The sequence below is a fragment of the Crocodylus porosus genome, unplaced genomic scaffold (assembly GCF_001723895.1).
Source record: "Crocodylus porosus isolate Cpor-Errol unplaced genomic scaffold, CroPor_comp1, whole genome shotgun sequence".
NCBI lineage: Eukaryota > Metazoa > Chordata > Crocodylia > Crocodylidae > Crocodylus > Crocodylus porosus.
In genome coordinates, this window is record NW_017728947.1 from 110,047,353 (window position 1) to 110,069,110 (window position 21,758).

At 41.5% G+C, this 21,758-nt stretch overlaps 1 protein-coding gene across 3 annotated transcripts in view; it reads left to right on the forward strand.

Annotated features, from left to right (window-relative positions):
* Positions 1-2,449: 2,449 nt before the first annotated feature.
* The window catches only part of PCNX4 (pecanex homolog 4 (Drosophila)), a 35,208-nt gene continuing 15,899 nt past the window's right edge, over positions 2,450-21,758 (forward strand). The window contains exons 1-11 of one of the 3 annotated variants that reach the window (XM_019550921.1): positions 2,450-2,686; positions 7,493-8,229; positions 9,927-10,106; positions 10,196-10,710; positions 11,554-11,654; positions 11,795-11,917; positions 12,183-12,546; positions 17,150-17,253; positions 18,107-19,161; positions 19,474-19,660; positions 20,232-20,984. In XM_019550921.1, coding sequence (XP_019406466.1) covers positions 7,541-8,229; positions 9,927-10,106; positions 10,196-10,710; positions 11,554-11,654; positions 11,795-11,917; positions 12,183-12,546; positions 17,150-17,253; positions 18,107-19,161; positions 19,474-19,660; positions 20,232-20,483 — 3,570 coding nt within the window. In that variant the 5' untranslated portion in view covers positions 2,450-2,686; positions 7,493-7,540 and the 3' untranslated portion in view covers positions 20,484-20,984. Of the gene's footprint in view, positions 2,687-5,469; positions 6,026-6,408; positions 8,230-9,926; positions 10,107-10,195; positions 10,711-11,553; positions 11,655-11,794; positions 11,918-12,182; positions 12,547-17,149; positions 17,254-18,106; positions 19,162-19,473; positions 19,661-20,231; positions 20,985-21,758 lie in introns of those variants that run through there. The other 2 variants (XM_019550922.1, XM_019550920.1) reach the window with 2 other exon arrangements.

Sequence of the window (21,758 nt, forward strand, 5' to 3'; positions counted from 1 at the left end):
GCAGAGAAAAATTTCAATGAAGTGATCATACAGCAAACGTCATTCAACTTCTGCAAAAATTAATATAGCAAGCAAACTAATAAGAATGCAATATAGATAATGCATTACACAAATATATCTAGATATACTCCATAACTGATTATAAAGTTAACAGAACTAAGCTGTCTTACAATATAGTATAATCTAAAATTCCAAATCCTAAAAGTCCTGACAGGTGGTCAACCTGCCTAGAGGTCCTTACCCAAAATGCAGAGTAATTTCTAAGAGGTAGGATCCTTAGAACAGAGGTTCCCAAACCTTGTCTTATTGCATACTCCCTTCCAGATTTGCCAGCTGCCCGCACACCTCTATCAGCACGTTGTATATTTTAACCACTTAAATGCCTATATCATAATATAGTAATAATGAAAATTAAATCTGCCATTTCACAATTTCTCCCATGTACCCCCCAGAGATGTCTTGCATACCACGTTTGGAAACCCCTGCCTTAGAACATTTGCCTATGTGAACCTCAGCACAGGATGCAAGACGAACATCCAACTTGGCTTCCATGTGCCTCCTGAAATCTGAGGTGCATGGGGCAGTTTCGCTCTGCTGTGGCGATGCCAGCATTGCAGTACCACGGCTAGTTTTTGTGCCTTCTACCCAGTTGAGAACCACTGGTCTAACCACTTTTTAAGTATTTTGGGAACAACCACTGAGTCTATACCAGTGGTTCTCAACCTTTTTGGACTCAAGCAGCTCTCTGGTGTAACATGTTCTCACACTTGGCAATGAAAGGATCGTGCCACAACCCCCTGCTTGAGAATCACGGGTCTGCACCCACCACTGATCTCACTGTATGCTCTGTGGGGCTGGTGCTGTGCTTTGTGCTTGGCGCTGCAAGGTCCCAGTCCCTGACTGCTCTCAGTCACACCCTTAAGAACACAAGAACTAGGAGTCATACAATGAAATGAGTAGGTCGTAAGTTGAAAATGAACAAAAGGAAGTTCCTTTTTCATACAGCATGTCATTCAAGTGTGAAACTCGTGGCCGCCAGATGTTGTGGAAGCCAGGTTTAAAAAGGGCTCTGACATTCTTGGAGAAAAGGTGCATCAGTAGCTATTGAGCATGGGAGCCAGAGCTTCTTAAGCCCTAAATGCTGGCAGCTGCCAATGAGAACAGGGAGAAAACCCTGGCTACGACCAGCCACTCTGCCTTTTGGCATTTGCTGGCTGCCTCTGAGACACAGGCCTATTTGGTACATAGAACGATCACGGGCACGTGCCCGCACAGGAACGGCAATGGCTCCACTCTGTTGTTAGAGGGGCTATCAGGTGTGCGCCCTGATTGCTTGGGACAACTTAATAACAGGGACAAGTGAGAGGTTGATAGCAAGTGCTCCAGAGAGGGACACCAAGCAGAGCACACCTGCCAGTGCTGACTGCCCTTGAATGAGTCCGAGCCAGCAGACCCTGCCCGGTGCGAGGCACCGGATTACTAAGAAGGGAATTATAAACCCAAAGGGAAGTATCACAACATGCCTCCTTCTAAATCCATGGTGCATCCACACCTTAAACCTGGAGCCCAGCTCTCAAAAAGGAGATGGAGGAACTAGCAAAGGGCAACCAGGATGATCAGTGTGGAGAGGGGGGTCATTTGTCCCCCATTTTATGGACAGTTTGGTTTTCTGGTCCTCTGTCCTCTATCCATGTGAAACCGGACACCTTTACGTCCTCTATTTTTCCCTGCTCAGCACCGCCCTGCCCCACTGCCGCCTGCAGGACTCCCCGCTCCCTGGTGCCCGCCCGGCCACCGCCACCCACGGGATCTCGCTGTCCCCCACCCTGCCACGTTCATGGCAGCGGGGACAGAGGCACTACCCCCACCAGTGACTGGCACCTCCTGGATCTGGGGGGGAGAGGGACACCCGCAGTAGCCACCGACCCTGTCAGGGGGGACACCAGTCCTTCCGACGGCACCCCTATTCTCGAGGTTCCTCGACGGCCACCCCGGGTCTGGAGCAGCTTCCCTACGAGAGGCCGGCTCACTTCCATCGGTTCCTAGCTGCTGGGGCGGGATGGGCCCTCGGCAGACCCCTGCCCGCGCAGGAGCCCGTCGCCCATCCGCTCGGAAGCGACGCTCGAGGGGCGCCGTGAGGAAAGGGTTACGAAGCGCTAATGGCGACGCGCTCGCCCTAGGGACACAGGGGCAAAGCCGGTATTGTTTCTTCCACCGACTCAAAGTCCTCGGAGGATTTCTCCGCGCGTGGCCCCGTCGCCGGCGGGTCGGGGCTGCTTGCGGACCCTCTCACACGCGCGGGGCCTCGGGCGGGTAGAGGCCGTACCCCCGCAAGGGGAGAGGAGCGGAGCGGACCGGACGCGACGGCCGCGCCCCGTCCTGAGAGAGCAGCCGCCATCTTGTGCGGGGCCCCGCCCACGGGGAGGCGGGTCCGCCATGCAGCTCCGCGCTTCGCCGCTCCCGCCAGGGGGCAAGATGGCGGCGGGGGAGGGCGGTTCGCGCCCCCGGTAGGTCGTTGTCGGGCCCCGGCACGAACCGGCCTCAGTTGCCCCGTGTGTAAAATGGGGGTAGCGCCACCCTCCCGGCCCCGGGGCCCGCAGTGCCGCGCTTCCCGGAGGGGCCCCAACGCCCACGCGGAGGGGGCTTGAGGGGACTGCACCCCTCCACCGTCCGCGACGCCGCCCCCCTCGGCGGCCGCTGGCCCCTTCCCTGGAGGTAAACGTGACGAGTGTCAACGCGGAAGGCCTCGGCGCCGTGAAGGGACCCGGGCGGCGTCGGTAGCACGTCCTGCTCAAAGGGGGTCGTCGCGGCCGGTCTGCGTTTATGGCGCGATTGGCCCGTGAACGTGTGTCTGGTGCTTGGGGCGGGGCCGCTCCACAGGCGAATCGTGCGACCCGTGTCGAGCGGCCCCCTGCGCCAAGCGGCAATCGTGGGGTTCACCGGCGAATCGTGCAATAAATGTTAAGTGCATGATTGTTGCTTGGCGCGTGTGGCCCGTCTAGGTTTATTGTGCGATTCGCCCATTAAGTACATAATATTTGCTTGGCGCGTGTGGCCGGTCTACATTTATTGTGTGATTCACTCATTAGGTGCATGATCATTGCTTGGTACATGTGGCCGATCTACATTTATTGTACAATTTGCCTGTTAAGTGCATGATCACTGCTTGGCACATGTGGCCGATCTACATTTATTGTACAATTTGCCTGTTAAGTTCATGTTCATTGCTTGGTACATGTGGCCGATCTACATTTATTGCGCGATCCTCCCATTAAGTGCATGTGTGACTGGTCTACATTTATTGTGCGATTCACCTGTCAATTGCAGTAGATACATCATGTGTTGCAAGGGCCTAAGAAATGTGCCTCATTTTTGTTATCATAGTATCTAAGACGCATTGATACATGGAGACCTGTAGGCCTGGGAGTTCAGCTGGTCCCTGACTTGGTATCCAGGCTGGCATGCTACAGGCAGATCCCAGGCTCAGAAATCCTGGTGTTCAGGTACCCCTGGGCGCCCTGGATCTTATCCAAGAGGTGATGAGATGAGCAGAGAAGGAAGGTGCAGGCTCTCCATGCCTGGCCCCTCTGCAAGGAGGGAAGCGCTGTAGCATAGCTGGAGCTGGGGATAAAGAACTGGGAATAGGGAACCAGGAATAAGGACTTTGGCCTCGCTGTATTACAGAGACTAGCTTTGAAATGGGACATCAGTCAGTTCACACGTGTGATGGGATGGAGGGGGCCCTGTTGCAGTGGGGGGACTTGAGTCCAGCCAGGCTGAAAACGACTGGTCTGTAGCATGGTTGTCTCTGTTTTCTTTCTGCAGAGGTAGGTCTGTGCGGTCACAGGTGCTGCAACAGCGGTCTCCTATTGGCTTCGGTAGATGCGTCACTGAGAGCAGCTGGTGTTTGGGCTTAACTACCCCTGCCATGCCTGGTGTTACTACCCCTGCCATGCCTGGTGTTACCACCCTGTAGAGCTGGACTTGATTGACTTTCATGATCGTGAGGCTTGAGAGCAATAGTTAAGATCCCTATGGGCTTAGTAGAGTCTATGTCTCTTCCTTCTTTCTGAGGTAACAATTCTGGCTGGAGGGGAGAGGCACTTTTTTTTTTTCTGTCGTTTTGTTAATCCTCTTGATGCCTTTTAGTCAAGGGCAGGAGTGACAGGTATAGCATTATAGTGGAAAGGTTTAAGCACAGGTTTTGCAACATTTCCTAAAGCTGAGACTTGTCGTTTGTCTAATCTCTTCTGGAAGGCCTCTCCCTCCTTGCATCACAGCAACCATGATGGCTTTATCCCTCAGCTTTTGCCCAGTTCATCCTGGGTTTTGTCCTTTGTGTTGCTGCCCTGGAGTGTGTGGTCCGTAGATTGAAAACTGGTGTTTGATGTAACTCAGTCTTAATCCATGAAGGAAAAGCTAATAATGTTTTCCTTGCTGATTAGAACAGATTGCTGTAGTGTTTTGTGAAGCTAATTATGTTCAAACACACTGCCAGGTGTATTTATGTGATGGTGTCTGCTGCACTTGCTTGAGCAGAAAGACACCTACATGGTTTTCATTGGAAATTTGAGGCCTGTATTTTTCTGGTTCTGCTTGTATTAGCAGATGGTTAATTACTATGTTAACTCATTATGGTGATAACTCATAATCCCATATGTCAGTGCTGTCCAAAGTGGGGTGCGGAAGACGATCTATTGGGGTACAGGAAGAAAATATTAGAACTTCTATTTATAGTTATTTTTTTTATCTAAAAAAATAAGAAAGAAATTAAGCTTTACTAATATTTAATATACGGATTTACACTGGCGCCCTCACTCGGTCCGTATGTCAAAGAAATAAATATGCATATATTGGGGGTGCGTGCTCAAAAATTTTCTACTGATAGGGGTGCACAATCAAAAAAGTTTGGAGACCACTGCCATATGTTATGGCATCATAATTTCAGTAAATGAGAAGTATACAGTTCGCATTCCATACTGTGCTCTGAAATACAGGCAGTCCTCGGCTTACAGCATTTTGTACTTACAACGTTTATAAATTTCAACTTTATGACATCAGTTTCGACTTACAACGCTTGATCAGATGTGATGCCACACCAGCGAACAAGTTCGCTGCATCACTCATCCCCCTGGAGAACATCTGTCCAAACTTCCTTGGACGCTTTCTTTAAGAAAGCAGACAAGACTCCAGAAAAACCTGCAGCCGAGACTCCTGAGAAGACTCCAGCCAAGAGCCCTTCAAAAAGTCCAGCAAAGTCACCTGAAAGGATCCTTCCAAATCAACAAGATTGCTATTTACAGTATAAATACATTAATGCAGCTATATTACTCATCTATAATTGATCAAGTACAAAATTCTGGGGCATTTTTGGTGAAAATAGGGTAATCAGGCCTTGGTTCAGGAACCAATCCCCCATTTATAACATTGTTTCTTTTGAGAAAATTGGTTCCAAGTTACCTTTCGACTTAAGATGCAGTTTGCAGGAACCAATTGTGTCGTAAGTCTGAGGACTGCCTGTATCAAAATTAGGGGTTTCCTTCAAAAGCCATCCCATCAGCAGCTCCAAGAACTTCAAATTATAGTTTGCAGTCTCCTATCTGTAGAGAACAAGGATGGTTTCATAGTTAGGGCACTAGAGCAGAATTTGTGAAACCAAGATTTCTGCCCCTGCTGTGGCTTTTCTCTGTGACCTTGGGTAAAGTCTCACTGTGCCTCAGTTCCCCATCTGTAAAACAGGAATAGTATTTTCCCTTTCCTATTTCACAAGTATAATTGTACTGAAAGACTTTGTGAGGTTAAGAAATGTACATCACCCCTGTTGTCATAGGATCTAAGATGCATAGATGTATGTAAACCTTGTCTGGCAATAACAAACTGTTACCATCCAGCCCAGCCTGGTAACCAGGCAAGATCCCAGTCTGGAATTGCCAGTCATGCAGGAGAGCCGTGTTCTGTGTAGTGCCGTTGCTAGGACATGCTCAACCTTTTTTTGAGGGTCCAGACCTAACATATCCATTTTGAGGTCAGATAAAAATGTTTAAGATTGCTTGGTTCCCATATGTGTTATTTTAAGTCTCTGATTTCTTATGTAAATATTTTTATGGCTTTATGGTGCCTTTATAATATCTACTGTTGCTTTGGATTGCACCCAAGTAGAAGAATCATATTTTGGGTTTCACTCAAATATGCCTGTTGTTTACACAGGACTTGTAGTCTAAATATGTTTTATTGATTAATATTATGTGTGCGTTTGAAAAAATATAAATTTAGAAAAGAGAATACAGACTAAAGCTAAGCAAACAATAAAAAACCCAGCAAAAATACAGCTGCCAGCATTTTGTCTTTGAGTTTCACCCCTGATTTGTTTCTTTTAAAACCAGGTTCTTTATATGCACTTGAGTGCAGTTTTTGTACAACAAAGTTTTTGGGTATGTTTTTTTAAAATCTGGCATCATTGCATATGCAGTACTTAAAAATGCTATTCCTTTTTATTTACATGATTCCAGTGTCTTGCATGCAAACAGATTTTTTTTCAAATATGCTGTTAGAAAATTTTACTAGGAAGTGTATCTATATTACAGTTACAAACTGTAGACCTTATTGGAATGAACAGCCCTCTCCAATATGTGTATGTTGGTAGTGTTTCCACATTACACATTTAATTGTTTTTTTCACCTTGGTTACAAGAAATGCAGGTATCACAGTAGTTATGGAAAATTATATTTCTTTCTTCTATCGTGACAGCTCATTATAAGGACAGTATATTACAACTTTATATTTTATCACAGAGCATTGTGCATTAGTTTAAAGGAATGTGAAAGCAAATATCAATTGGAGAAAATGCCTACTATTGGCCAGTCACATGGATGCAAAAATTCTGCATAAGTCTCATCTCCATTGTTTCTAATGCAATGCTGTGTCCCAGTACGTACTTGCAGACTATGTGATTATTCCCTCCATGAATATAAGCTGTATCTTGTTCACTCAAGCACTTAAGTATTAAATATTCTAGTAGGAGGACACAGGCTTGGCAAATCCATTGCATTAATGCCTTCTTTTCTTGCGACACTTGTAGCGATAATAATCAAATATAAGGCTGACAGTACATGTCTGGTAGAAGGCAATTAGGATTAAAATCCTTCTTTCATTGAATTCTAGTTTTATCCCCAGATATGTTTTTTAAAAAGTGACTGCTACCAGGCTCTTTTGTTCTCAGTCCTGTTTTCTACTACAGTCCTTAGTTTAAGAAGTCCTGCCTGTTGTCCTTTGGTTGGGCAAATTAGTATATTTTTTATTTAGAAATATATTATAAACTATACAATAATGTTTTCCCATTTTAAAGTTTGCTCATAGTCATGCAGTTTAGCAAAACCTGGTGGAACTCTGTGGCTCTATAAAAAAAAGGGCAAAGCAATTGTATCTTATAGTGAAGTTTTGAGTTGCATTTAGTGACATTGGTTTTTTCTTTTTTTCTTTTTCCTTTCGTTGTTTCACTACAGGAAAAATGAAACACATCCAAGATTCCTGAATAATAAGAATGGGTCCAGATGTACCACTACTAAATGATTACAAGCAGGAGTTCTTCTTGAAGCGCTTTCCACAGACTGTCCTGGGAGGTCCCCGATTTAAATTAGGCTATTGTGCCCCTCCTTACATATATGTGAATCAGATTATTCTTTTCCTAACACCATGGGTTTTGGGGGGAGTAGGAACACTTTTGTACCAGTTAGATATTATGAAAGACTATTACACTGCAGCACTTTCAGGAGGACTGATGCTTGTTACAGCACTTATTCTCCAGTTGACAAATCTGCATGCGAGACAGAGAACGGTGACAGTAGAAAGAATGCAGGTTCCAAATACCCTAACAGATGAAGACGAGTATGAATTTTCTAGCTGTTTAGGTTCAGAGACAGTAAAATTTATTATTCCAGGCAAGAAGTATATAGTGAACACCGTTTTTCATTCCTTTGTTGCTGGGGTCATGTGTGGTTTGGGCACTTGGTATTTGCTACCAAACAGAATAACTTTGCTGTATGATAACGTTGGAGGAACTGTTATGATCTTTGTGTTTGGATGGGTGACTATATGTATAGGAGAATATTCATTAATCATAAATACGGCTACAGAGACAGCTGCTTTCCAAGCACTGGATACTTACGAAATTACTGCTTTGATGAGACCTTTCTATATTTTTGTCTTTATTGCAGTGGATGTTGCATACAGGTAAACCTAAGTTAATGTTTATGTAATTTAATGTTGATTAACATATGCAGATACCTTGGTGGATGCTGTGAAATAACTCTTGAAAAAGTTGTAGAGATGTTATCCAACTGGAAAAAGCCTGGCATGCTTACAGTAGAAACTCGTGTTTTTACTTTGCATGCAGAAATTTTGGAATTGTGTAGCTTTTCAAGAGAAGTTAAGAGATTCAAAAGTTTTGTCTTGCATAGTTAAAGTTGTCATCTTCAATCACAAACCCAGTAAAGTAGCCTTAAGTATTTGAATCCTCATTCTTTTAGGGATCTATTATCAAGCAATATATTACGGATTTTAAATGTCTTCATTTTATTTTTTCTAAATATATATCAAATTTGCTACTTTTAAATGAGAAGTGAACCTGCCATGAAACTACAGGTCTAAACACTGCACATTCCAGAAAGTTGTGATCTGGATACAAATATTGTACTTCAGCACTTCTTTAATTTAACCCATGTAAAAGGGTTTCAACAAAACCAAAATGAAGCTGCAAAGAAGAGACTTTGCATAAATTGTAGTAGGTCCAGAAGTTGGAAACTCTGAAACTCATGAGTTATGATCCATATGAAATTTAGCCTTGGATTGCTAAATGCTTTTGTAGTGGTCTAGATTAGAAAATAGAACATATATTTATATTCTCCTCTTAAGATCTCTCTCTCTCAGCCAAGGTATTTGCAAAGTGTCTTAGGGTAAAAATGTACTTTTTAGTTCCTTTTCATGTGCTCCTTGTTAGGTGTCAGTTATATCAATTTGGCAGGCTACGTCTCATTCTTTAAGTAAATTACGTGTATTAAAAACACAGAACTTAATTCTACTATTCTTCTAGTTTTGCACTTAATTATTTTTTCTTCAGGATTCAGACCACATTGTTCCTTGAGTTAAAGTAATACCATTTACAGTACATACTTTCTAGACCCTTAACAGGTTTTCCATCCAAATGAAGGAAGATTAGATTTCTGAGATTCCTGATATTTGTAAGCCAAAACTTCCAAGCCTGTTTTCACAGCAAAAAGGGAACAAACCAAATATTTTAAAAATCTTTTAGCATGTGATTTTTAAGATAATTACCACAGGCTTCTTAGTATGTTAGTTAAGTTATGCAGACTTCTTAATATCAGTTTTTTATCTATAGGGTTTTTGTATGTTTGTATATTTACAAAAGGCTTTTATAGTTTTTCTGTACAAAAATACATTGTGCCTTAGTCAACATCTGAATTCACTTTTAAGGAGAATTTAGTTACTCATTTAAATTAATTTAAGAGGCTTTGCATATAAGAAAAATGTTGCAGTGATTTAACTTACCTTGGTTTAAAATAACGTCTTTACATTTTACATTTAAACAAGACTTTAGTAAAATCTTTGGCTCCTTGTTTTGTGCTTGCCATTTTGGTATAAAATTTCCTAATTTTGAAGCATTCTTTATTTTGGACTGTCACAGTATTCTGGGAGTTCTGTATCTTTGGCATAAAAAGTCCTATATGTTATGATGCTTATAGTGTGATAATATCCCAAGCGTTAATTTTAAATATCTAGCTTATCAACAAAAGTCTGAAGATTCTGGCAGTTGAATATGGGTGCATAAATTTTAAACTTGCCTCTATACATACAGTATCTGTTCATATTTCCTTTCATAGAAGTCAGATATGTTTTTTTCTTTCATCCAGGTTTGCTGGTAACATACCCGTCCTAGAGCAGACAAACCAGATCTTGCACATCTTATTTCTGTTTCTGCCATTCTTATGGGCATTGGGAATTCTGCCTCTGCTTGATGCACTTTTTCTGTGGGGAATGGAACAAGTGTTGGAGTTTGTCTTAGGAGGTTCACCCATGTCGAGTAACACAAAGTAAACTTTATTTCTATAATGATAAATGTAACAGTATAATCTCTAACCCTTTTCTTTTCAAGCAAATCTTTTTTTCTTCTCCTTCACAGGTTATTAGTCATGTTTCTCATTTCTGCTGGAACAGCTATAGCATCGTATTTCATTCCCAGCACTTTTGGTGTGGTCCTCTTCATGACTGGATTTGGGTTCATACTGAGTCTTAACCTAAGTGAGATTGTTTTTTCCTTCAAGGACACTATAAGCAGCCATTTAGCTTCCAGCAAATCTAAGACTCTATCCAGTGGCCCTAGGATACAGTTTGGGCGAAGGGAATTCATTTTCTATTTGACTGTGTTGACATTTGCTCTCGCAGAAGCTAGCCTGCTGCATCACTTTGCTGGTTTTACAGCATTTTCCAAAGACAGTCCCCAAGCTATAGTGAGTTACTTTCTGATCATATTACTCCTAATTATGTGGATTCTTAGAGAGATTCAGAGAGTATACTTGTTTGGAGTCTTCCGAAATCCCTTTTATCCAAAGGATATCAGGACTGTGACTGTGTTCATGGAGAAGCAAAGAAGGCTTATGAAAGTTGGTGTTGTCAGGAGGATTTTACTAACACTAGGTAGGAATTCCACTATCTGCTTTTTGCAAGATAATTAGGGGGGATTAACATGATAGTAACATTTTCTCTGTGTGGGAGTTAAAATATACGTTCTAAGAAGAATTAAGTGGCTGAAAATTTGCATTAAGATTTTTGTGCAGTTGTGCATTCAGAATTATAAGTAACATGCCAAGGTTTTTGAAAGTGACCAGTGGCATGTTGTGTGTTTGTGGTTTTTTGGGTGCTCAGCACAAGGCACCTTAAAAGGGTCTTTAGAATGTGAGTGCTCGGTACTTTCTAGCAGTAGGACTTCCTAGAGGGTCTTAAGCTTGGCACTTGAAAATTGCTGGTCACTTTTTTAAAACCTTTGCTCTCATTTTTGATAAAACAGTACCAAAACAAAATTGAATTGAGAGAATGGACATCAGTTAAAATGTTTGTTCCTTGCAGTCTTTTAATACAAGGTCCAGCCTTGCTTTTACTGAAGTACATGATGGATTTTCCACTTGCTTCAGAGTAGATGGTATTTAGTCCAAAATGAGCTTGTTTTTGTAGATGCAACAGTTTTGGAGACATGATCCAGAAGCACTTTTCACATCATTTATCTTAAGTATTTACCTTAATTCATGATTGTTTTCTGAAGTTAATTGGAATATTCAGTTTGCAGGGTTTGGCCCTGGATAAGAATATGCCATCTTATTTTAATGTTTCAGGAGCAGGGTGGGAAAGGACTTTGTGATGATTACTAATGGCTTGATTGGGACGAGCTAAGATTTCCATTCTGCAATGTACCCTTCATAAAACTGTAGGCTTTTGTAGGAATTTTACAAAGAAAATTATTGACGTCTCTCTTTTTCATTGCAGTGTCTCCATTTGTTATGATAGCATTTATTTCACTAGACTGTTCCCTACAAAATCTTCATTCTGTGTCTGTTTGCATTGGATTCACAAGAATCTTTAGAATGGTAATTTGACATATTTTTAATATGTACTATGTAGAAGATATTTTTTCCCTAAAGTAATAAGGACTTACAATATACTCCAGGTCAAGAAGCGGGAGAAAGGGTAGATTCCTGGTACCACAAGTAATCAGTCTCTGTCCTAGGTCTGGCAAAATACAGAGAATGCCATGCTGGACATAGTGGTGGTGTCAATAGTACAAATGCTGGTGGTTAATACAGATGTATGGTGGAACAGGAGCCTGGATACAGGAATCAGACTCTTACTGGTAAACGTTCTTTTTTAACTAAGCAGGTAGTTCTTGTTGTATTATTTTATTGTTTCCTAGTCTGTTCTTTTCTGCTTTTTCTAAAATTGGGGCTCAGGACTTGTGGGAATGGAGACGCGTTCTGCACACGCAGAACTGCTTTTACCACAACAGTAAATGACAGTTTCACTTAACCCATAGAATTCTTCTGTGTAAGGCTGAAAGATATCTAGCAATGCTGAATGTGCCAAGATGTGTAATAGAAAAATATTTTTGCTATCAACAGGTTGGTGTTGTTCGGGATCGACTACTTCAGTTTATCTCAAAGCTGCAGTTTGCATTAACTGTTCTCTTGACATCATGGACCGAAAAAAAGCAACGTCGTAAATCCTCCACCACATTAATTACGCTCAACGTTGTTTTCTTCCCTGTTGTATTGGCCTTCATTGCTGTTTCTGCGGTGCTGTCTTCCCCCTTGCTGCCTCTCTTCACTCTTCCGATATTTTTGATCGGGTTTCCCAGACCAATCCGAAGCTGGCCAGGATCTGTGGGTGCAACAGCATCTATTTGTTCCGATACCGTGTACTACAAGCAGATTGTTCCAAGTCTGGCTGCTGCACTGCAATCTGCACTAGCAGCTGGTAGCTTAGGTAGGTAGATAAGCAAAGCAGGTTGTAAAAGAATTTGCAGATAAGATCACTTAGTACTTTAATGTATACAGTCTTACTGGAGAATTGTTGCATCTGATTTAAATAACTTGCTTTGCTACCTAGGTTAAAATTTCAACACTGTATTTTGTAGGGCTTATTGAAAATGAGAGAGAGAGTGAGTGTGTTTGTGTGTGTGTGTTTATTGCATTCTCCTAACAGAATGCTGTATTTTAATGACCAGTGTAGTGGTGAGAGAATATTGCTCTTGATATTTGTATATATTGAATAAGAACTAGTCTTCTTGAAGTAAAAGGGCTGGGGCTCTGCTGTGTATCAGTTGCTCCCTGGTAATTGCCTGTGGGAGATGACATCTAAATCTTGTAAGTGTGTTGAGGCCCTTCATTGCCACTTGTCCCCTAGACTGGATTTCACAAACCTAGAAAACGGTGGTAACACAGCCTTTTAGCCTTCATCTATTGTAGTGTAGGAGCCTGTACATGGGCAGTTACCACCCCTTAACTGTTCTGCAGTAAAGACCCATCTCTTATTCCTTAGCAGGTAACCACCAGATGAGTTGTGTGCACCAGATGGGTTTCTAGAGAATAGGTACTAGTTTAGTTGTAAGTTATGGGCAGGAGCCACTTGCTGGCATTCCATATTTATGTAGGAGGTTAGACTAGAGCCTCATAATGATCCTTTTTGTGTCTTAAAATGTATGAGAAGCTGCTTCTGTTTCTTTTTTAATTGTACAGAGGTGAAAAAAAAAGATTTACTAGGTCTTGTTTTCCCATTTGAAGACAAAACAATCTCTGAAATGGCAAGAATTTTTCTGAGAAACACTTACCATGCTTGTAACCAGAATCATAGAAAAGTAGGGCTGGAAGGGACCTCTGCAGATTGTCTAGTCCAACCCTTCACCAGAGGCAGAATCATTCTTTTCTAAACCATCCTATACAAAGCCATTTTCTAAGTTATTAGTTAACTAAAGTCAACCCTGATGCAACCATAAAACAAAACACCCTAACCTGCAACAGATAAGGCAGAGGGACAGGGGGTAGCCAGTGCAAGGTTGTTAAAATATGTTTGACAGTTCCAAGGAAGATGGCAAGACCCTCTGCAGTCTCTACCAGTTGAGCCTGAATTGGTAACCTGGGGAATAATTGTGTGTTTTAGCTTACTGGTAAAGGATAAGTATTTATCTAAGAAACCTAGATGGCATCCTATGTCAAGAGGCAGAGTTGGAGAGGTCTTGGGATTTAGAGGCAGTAGATATAAGGTTTAGTCACTCAATTGAAGAAGAGATGCAGAGACTTTCGCCAAGTTATATTCAGTGTCTTAAGTATCAGTGCCAAAGATGTGTGAAGTAAAGTAATTTTAGCAAGTTTTCTCAGGAAAAAAGAGAAGCCTCACTTTAAGTCCACTGTGCCAGGCAATAAGAGAACATGTAAGAGCATTTTCATAACAGCAGCTGGGCAGTTACCAAAAATCGCAATTAAAAAAATGCAAAATGTTCGCAAGGAAATACACTTTATTAGCATGGTGCAATATAAAAGCTTGTTTTAAATGTTGACTATGACTGAATGCTTGCTTTCACAATTATATCTTGCTGCACTATGAAACCAAAATTCATCATTTAAGTTAAAGATGATGCATATGAGCAATGTGCTAGTAGCATACATACTTTGCCACATTTAGGAAGATTTTAGATGTGTTGGTGAAATAATAGTAGGCTTTAACCTAAGGCTGAGAGAAGAACAGCAGTTTGGTTACTTATTTGGCTTTGCCCCTTTACTTCTGAGTAGAAGGGGGCAGGAGCAAACTGATGGGGTACTTCTGTGTGAGTCGGGGAGGTCTAATGGCCAGAGCAGAAAGTTTGATGTGGGAGGACTCCTGAGTATTAGCATTGCCCTTAATTTGTTATGTGACTGTGGACAAATTATTTAGGGGGCAAATCTTAATCAACCATATAAGCACCGAAGGCACAAAAAGCAATCTTCATCACCCCGTTCTGTGCCCACCAAATCACTTAAGCATATAGATTCTTTAGGCACTTCCATTTTGGCTGAAAGCCTTGGACTGCTGTGCCTTCTCTGAAGTAAGCCAGATTGGCCACCTGGTTACCAGTTAGATAGCCTTTGGTTATAAAAACAGAAAGCTCATGCTGCCCTGAGTCAGATGCCTGTGGTCCAAGGAGGAGGAGGAATTCAAACAGACCCCAGTGTCCAGCATTTTCTATTAGCTACCTGTAAGCACATCTACTCAGTACCCACCTGGGAGCTACCTAAGTCTTCCTGTTTGCTGTAGGGAGTTGCTTGACCATGCCAGTTTGGGTCACCTTCCTGGACAAGGCCTCAATAATAACTCTTAAATGGAAGAGCCTACAAGATCAGTTTGAATTGGGCCCTTGCACTAATTCTAAAAGCCCATTTAAATTTGATACTCAATTATTTTAAGGTATCCACTTTGACAGGTAGGGCTTGTCCAAGTGATGCTGAGGAACAGGAAACTCTGTTTGGGTTATGGTTGCTCTGTACCTCTGAAACTAATCTGTGAGTGTGGCAAGTTGGGTACCCAAAACTGGATGCTCTTGAAAACTGACCTTAATGTCTCTGCAAATAGCCACTATGCCTCACAGGTAAACTGAGATTTGAAAGTGTTTGGAGATCCTTGAATAACAATGCATAGGATCATCAATGAGTATTTCTGAGGTGGTAATAAATCAGTTCTTGAATAGTATGATGAGCACTGCAGAGAAATTGAAATCCATAAACAATAAGGCTTTTCCAAATTGAACTGAGAAAACTGCAAAGATAAAAATGCAGTTGTCTTGATGAAGCTTGGTGCCTTTTGGCTGAGCAAGTAGCGACAGTTGATATGCTTTAAAAATTCTTGGTTCCCAAGTGTAAGTTTGGTAATTTAGGACCTGATAGTGCATGTACTGTGGCCTTTTCAATTACTCTTAACTTGTCCCTTAACATATATGCTATGAACTATTTGGTTGGGAGGGCCGATATGGCATCTATGAGCCAGAAGTCCTTTTTTTTGGTTTTATAATTTTATTTTGCATATTCTAAAGTGACTTGGTATATGGAAATTATGACAGGAAAATGATGAGAGAGGATCCTTTAAGCATTTCGACTCCAATCCACAAAGGGGCTTCAGTGTAGTGGGACTGACTATTATCATTTTTTGCTTTTACTCCCTGGAGTGGAATTAGCTGGCCCAGGTTGGAGCCTAAGATTCCTGTGCAATGCAGTGGGGAGATTTAGGTATCTATGAATGGGGTTCACAGCATTCAGCATGTTGAATGGGACAGAGCTGGGGTGGGGGTGGTGTAGCCAAAAGGACGTGTCAAAAAGAAGAAATTCCCCTCCAGATGTAAAGTCTGCAGCCCCAGGTTAGGTGTTTATGTGAGATCAGGATTCACAGTCCAAAGTCCTCTCCTGGATTTAAGTGCCTATGTTTTCTCTTTTGGGGTGGATTACTGACACGTCCCTTTGTATTAAAACACAAGTGTTTGTGACTGTCTTCCCTGTAAGGTGGTTGTTAGGGCAACTGCCCAGGAAGAGGAGAGCCTTGGTTCTGTGCCCTTGGGAGGGAGTTCAGATCCGTAACTACTGCCTCTCAGGAGAACGCCCTGACCACCAGACTGCACGTTAGGCTGGGGGGGTGGCGGGTTCACTTTCCACCTCCAAGAATGAGGAACTCGTGGGACCAAAGGGAGAGGATGCCCAGCAATGAGAGCATTCTCCTTGAAAGCAGAGAGCCCTGGTTTTTATCTTTGCTGCTTTATGAATTTTTTTCCAATAACTTACATGTGTAATGCTGCCCCCCTTTATTATTTGATACCTCATCAATTTTTGTGTCCCCTGCAAAATTTACCAGCAAAGATTTTTAAAGATTTTTGTATCGTTTATTGTTAAAAATAATACATTGTTTTTGAATTAGAGTAGAAGCAGCCCTGGTCATTGATATTTCCCTATTAGCCAACACATTTTGAGATCTGTCAGTAGGCCAGGTTTTAGTCTAATATGTGCCTTGTTCATTTCACATAACACAAGCTTTTAAATCCAAGTATTACATGGTACTAAGTCATATGCCTTGCAGCAGTCCAAGTATGCTGCATTAGCATAGTTGTTTTTATCAACCAGGCCTGTAAAAAAAAAAAAAAAAAAAAAGTCAGAAAAAGACAGCAGGTTTGTTTAATAAGATTAACTTCCATGTTGATTTGTACAACCCTCTAAATTTTGTTGGTAAAGCTCAAAATAACTATTGTATTATTTTATGTGGAGCAGATGGGTATTAAGCTAACAAGTGTATAGTCCCTTGGATCATCTTTTACCTTGTTTGAAAAATGTGTTCCTAAATTTAATCCTCTTATCTTTTTGGAAGTTCTCTGATTTTTTTCCATGACTTGTTTAAAATTAAGTAGTTCAGATTGCTGTTCAATGAGTTATTTTAAGATAGAAGTTATTAGACCAGTTCAGTTGATTTCATGCTGGAAGTGTCTCCATAGTGGCTTCCTTTCTTTTGTTTAGAAGAAAAAAAGTAATCAACAAAACGCTGCAGTAAAAACTTAAGGTTCTTTTTCTGCTCTTTTTAGGTCTCTTTTTACCTGGATCACACTACTTGTGCCGTTTTCAGGACAGACTGATATGGATATTGGTGATAGAAAGAGGCTTCACATACTGTTGTGTTAATATTAAGGTGAATATTTACTGAAAACTTTGCTTTGGAAACATGCAAATCCTTTTCTGTTATTTCCTCCCAACAGAACAAGCAAAAGTACTTACATTGTATAAGACTAAGACTCTGTACTGGTTATATTACCTGAGCTGGTTTAATTTTGTAAGTAAAAGGGTTTTTCTCAATATTAAGACCATAACATAATCTTTAAAACCATCTGAAGGGCATAGACAAATTGTACCAGAACCTGCAAATCAAGAAATAGTGGGCACATCTACACATTCATTAATGTGCAGTGCCTACTGTGTATTAAATTTAGTACTTGCAAGAGGAAGTACTATATAAATGCTTAGTAGGCTGCTCTACTGTGCGTTAGTTTGATCGCATGCTTTGTTTTGAACGGTTAATACTCAGTAGACTAATACTACTGCACATTAGCTTAATAGCATGGTCTTTGCTGTGATGCTGTAATGCAGTCAGTCGGTCTACTACGCATTAAGCGTTTTGTGTAGACGCATCCAGTTTCTACAAGCACAGAAGTGCTATATATTTTGAATTGGCTTGTGGTATAAGACTTTAAAACTTAAAGTGGGTATCTGTGAGGACTGAAGATTGTGGCAGATGGAACCAAATGGCTCTAAAGCAAGTTCAGAAGTGGTAGTATTGCATGAAGTACTGTTAGTCAGTCCATCAAATAAGATCCTGAGTGCTATTAAAATTGTAAGTGATTGCTCTGTTAGTTCCAGAAATATTGGAAATACTGGGCATAGTTTCATTTGCTGGAAATAGTTGTTGCAAGAAAAAAAGGCCTGTTAGTTTTTAAAGGCTTGTTCATATGCAGAGTAAAGCTGAATTGTTTCCACTTGTGCTGTAGGGGCTAGAGTTGCAAGAAACCTCCTGTCACACTGCAGAAGCTCACAGAGTTGATGACATTTTTGCAATGGCCTTTGAGCATGAGGAGCATGCAAAGACTCTCTCTCTCAATCATCATTTTGGAAACATTTTAACCCCTTGCACAGTTCTGCCTGTGAGGCTGTATTCTGATGCCAAAAATGTCTTGTCTGGAATAATTGATTCTCATGAAAACTTAAAGCAGCTGAAAGATGATTTTGTTAAAGTGCTCGTGTGGGTGCTTGTCCAGTATTTCTATAATAAATCGAAAACATGTGAGAAGCTGGACAAAGCAGACAAGGACACAGATGAATCATTTCCAATAAACAAACAAGCATTTAACAATACAGTGGAAAGACCCAGGTCTGTAAGGGATGAAGATAGCTTTAGTGTAGAGACAATTGAGGACTGGACTGATGATAGTGATCTTTTTGATCTTGAGCCCACTGGGAGAATGAGAGAGAGAAAAGAAATGGGACCAGCAGCAACTGCACCAAGAATGCATTTGTCTATTCCAGGATCAACTGTAGAAATGCAAAGCAGAGATGGTGCTCTACAAAAGACACCACTTGAAGATAAACTATACAGACCCATTGTACTTGGACTTCCTGCTCTAGATAAAGGAAAAAAGCAGGAAGTGTTAAGACTACCGTCACTTGAATTTAGCTGCTCCTATTCGGAGCTGCTAAGCATACCTGAAGAATGGAGAACAGCACCCATCCCTGCTTCCAAACTCAATGAGATGAGGCAGAGGTTTCCAGAAGAGTGGTACCATTTCATTTTGAGTCAACTGGATTTTTTTCATTTGGAAGAAAAGCCTGCCAGTTTACTTGAAGACCTTGCTAAAGACAAAACTTTGAAAGACTTGTATATCCATGGTGTATTGTCATGTTGTTTTGGTTTGTTTGGACTAGACAGTACAGTTCCTGCTCCTAGTCATGTATTTAGAGCCTACACTGGGGGTATTCCTTGGTCTGTTGGCTTGGATTGGCTGACTGGAAAACCAGAGCTGTTCCAGCTTGCACTGAAAGCATTCAGGTAAGAACTAACTCGGAGTATAACACAAGCACACCTGCAAAAATGAGCATTTGTGCTTAAGAGTATACTTGCATCTTTGTAATGTACAATTTTGAATCAGCTTTATTAAGTGAAAGAGCGACCTTATTTAGTGTCCAAATAGTATATACAAATCTGTACTGATATTGAAATTAAATATTTTAGCTCCCATTATCAATATCTAGTTCATATGTTTGATGTAATTGAAACAATGTAACACCCTTTTAAATGGCTTGAGTGGCTTTGTATTTTAAATCATGTTCTGCAGTGTATGTGTGTTTGTGTGTCTTTCAGATATACATTTAAACTCATGGTTGACCAAGCAAGCTTGGGTCCAGTAGAGAGCTTCAAAGAGCTGGTTAACTATCTAGAAGAATATGAAAATGACTGGTACATTGGTTTGGTATCTGATATTGAGTGGCAACAAGCAATTTTAAAAGAAAAGCCATATCTCTTTTCCTTGGGGCATGATCCTAACATGGTAAGAGGAAAATTTTGCTGATGAGCAGGATTAAAGTATTTTTTCCTCTGCTTATTTCTTAGTCTGCCTGCCTTACAAGATACGAGAGCTTTGCACTCAAAGAATTAGTTAGTGCTCGACTGACTCGTGTGTGCTTATTCTTTGAAATTGCCAGGCAGCTGTTCAGCAGATGCAGCAGTATTTGCTGACTCTGCTGTGATATTCCTCTGTACAAGGACAGAGCAGCTAGGACTTGAGTCTTGTTAATAATAAGCCTTCCTCTGTGCAGATAATATGCAGCAGTGTAGTCTAGAGTCCTATACCCCTTTTATTTTCCAGTGATCCGTTCCCACTGTTTAGTATATGTGACATTTTGGGATCAAAGCATTGCCAAATTGAAAACCTGACCCTTGCTACTTTTATACAGTCTCCTCTGTTTCCTGTGTTGTCACTGAAAATTTCCAAGGAGTCAGTGTTACGGCTCAGTGCTTAGCATGCAAGTTCTGTTTTTCACTTCATACCAGAAATTTCTGTGTTAACACTGACTAGAACATGTGCCAAGCATTCCTAAGTATGGTTTTACTTTTTTAAGGGAGTTTACACTGGGAGAGTGCTCACCCTTCAGGAGCTGCTAGTGCAGGTGGGAAAGTTAAATGGTGATGCTGTCCGAGGTCAATGGGCAAACCTTTCCTGGGAGCTGCTGTACGCTACCAACGATGATGAAGAACGCTACAGCATACAAGCGCACCCGGTCCTCCTGAGGAACCTGACTGTGCAGGCGGCCGACCCACCCCTTGGCTATCCCGTCTATTCATCAGAACCTCTGCATGTGCCTTTGTTTTAGACTTTGTGCTGCATGTGGGGAAGCAAAAAGCAATGCTGCATTTTACACTAGAAGTATGAAGATCCTGCTCTCGAAGTGGTACTGGATGGCTGTGCTGAACCAATAAGGACTGATTTGCACAGAAACCGTGCTAGCCAGAGGCAAATTCTACAGCAGGCAACCTGTTTTTCAAAATACCACCTCCTTTGTTGCTGTCAGGACAAGAAGCCACTGCTTCAAGATGCCCTGATTTCCAATTCACAGAAGAGACATAATTCTGGCCATTAACTCCTTATGGTACATTCTGATTTTTTTTTTTTTCCTTTTCTTTTTTACTAGTCTGACAGGTGACTTGCATGAGTAGGCAGGTTACAGCTCATTATAGTACAGCAAACCACAGAGTTGATCACCAAAGTGTACATACAACTATTTATATGTATTTTTTTATTCTGATCATTTTATATATACAATTGAGTTTAATTTTAGCACTTGTTTAAAATATATGGCTGTAAATAACATCCTTAATTGTAGTGTGCTACCAGCTGCTATATAATAAGGGAAGTCTGGAAGAAGTATTTTTACAGAAATGTACACTTATGTGGGCAAGAAAGGTTTTGTAAATTAGCAACCTGAATCTTGCCATTTTACTAAAAACAATCTACGAGGGGTGTTTCAGAAAGTAACAGCAATACTGCAATAAAACCCCGTTTTTGTGCGGCGATCATTTTCTGAGCCGCATCACTTCTCTACAGTCATAAACCATGGGTGCATTCAACAATGCCACCGTCAGTGTTCCCTGCTGCTGCGTAGTTCCCGCTTTGCTACAAGGCATGCCACATGGGCAGCCATTTTGCTGTTAGTTTCTGAAAGACTCTCGTGTGTTAGGGGTTGGCAGCAGTATGGCCTGCAGGCTGGATCGGACCCGGCTCAGAAACGTGAGGTTTTGGCAGTGAGCGTGCTCCCCATGCTGCCGCAGGGTGGAGCACCAGTGGCAGCATGCACCCCATGCTACCACAGGGATAAACGCCAGCCCACCTGCCTCTGACCTTGGGTGATCATCCTGGCCAGCAGGCAGAAAAGGTTGCCTATCTCTGGTCTATGTGATTCTGCTGATGGGAAGACCACATAAGTAAAAAGGAAACCCAGTGTTGGCTCCAAGAGGATTAGTTTTCTCAGGGTAGCATTTGTGAAAATTGTACTTTTTATAAAATGTGTTTTTATCTTGCATTATTCCTTGACGACAACAACAGGGGAAGCTTGAAACCTTTTTAGAAGAACTTTCTCTACTTTTTATTC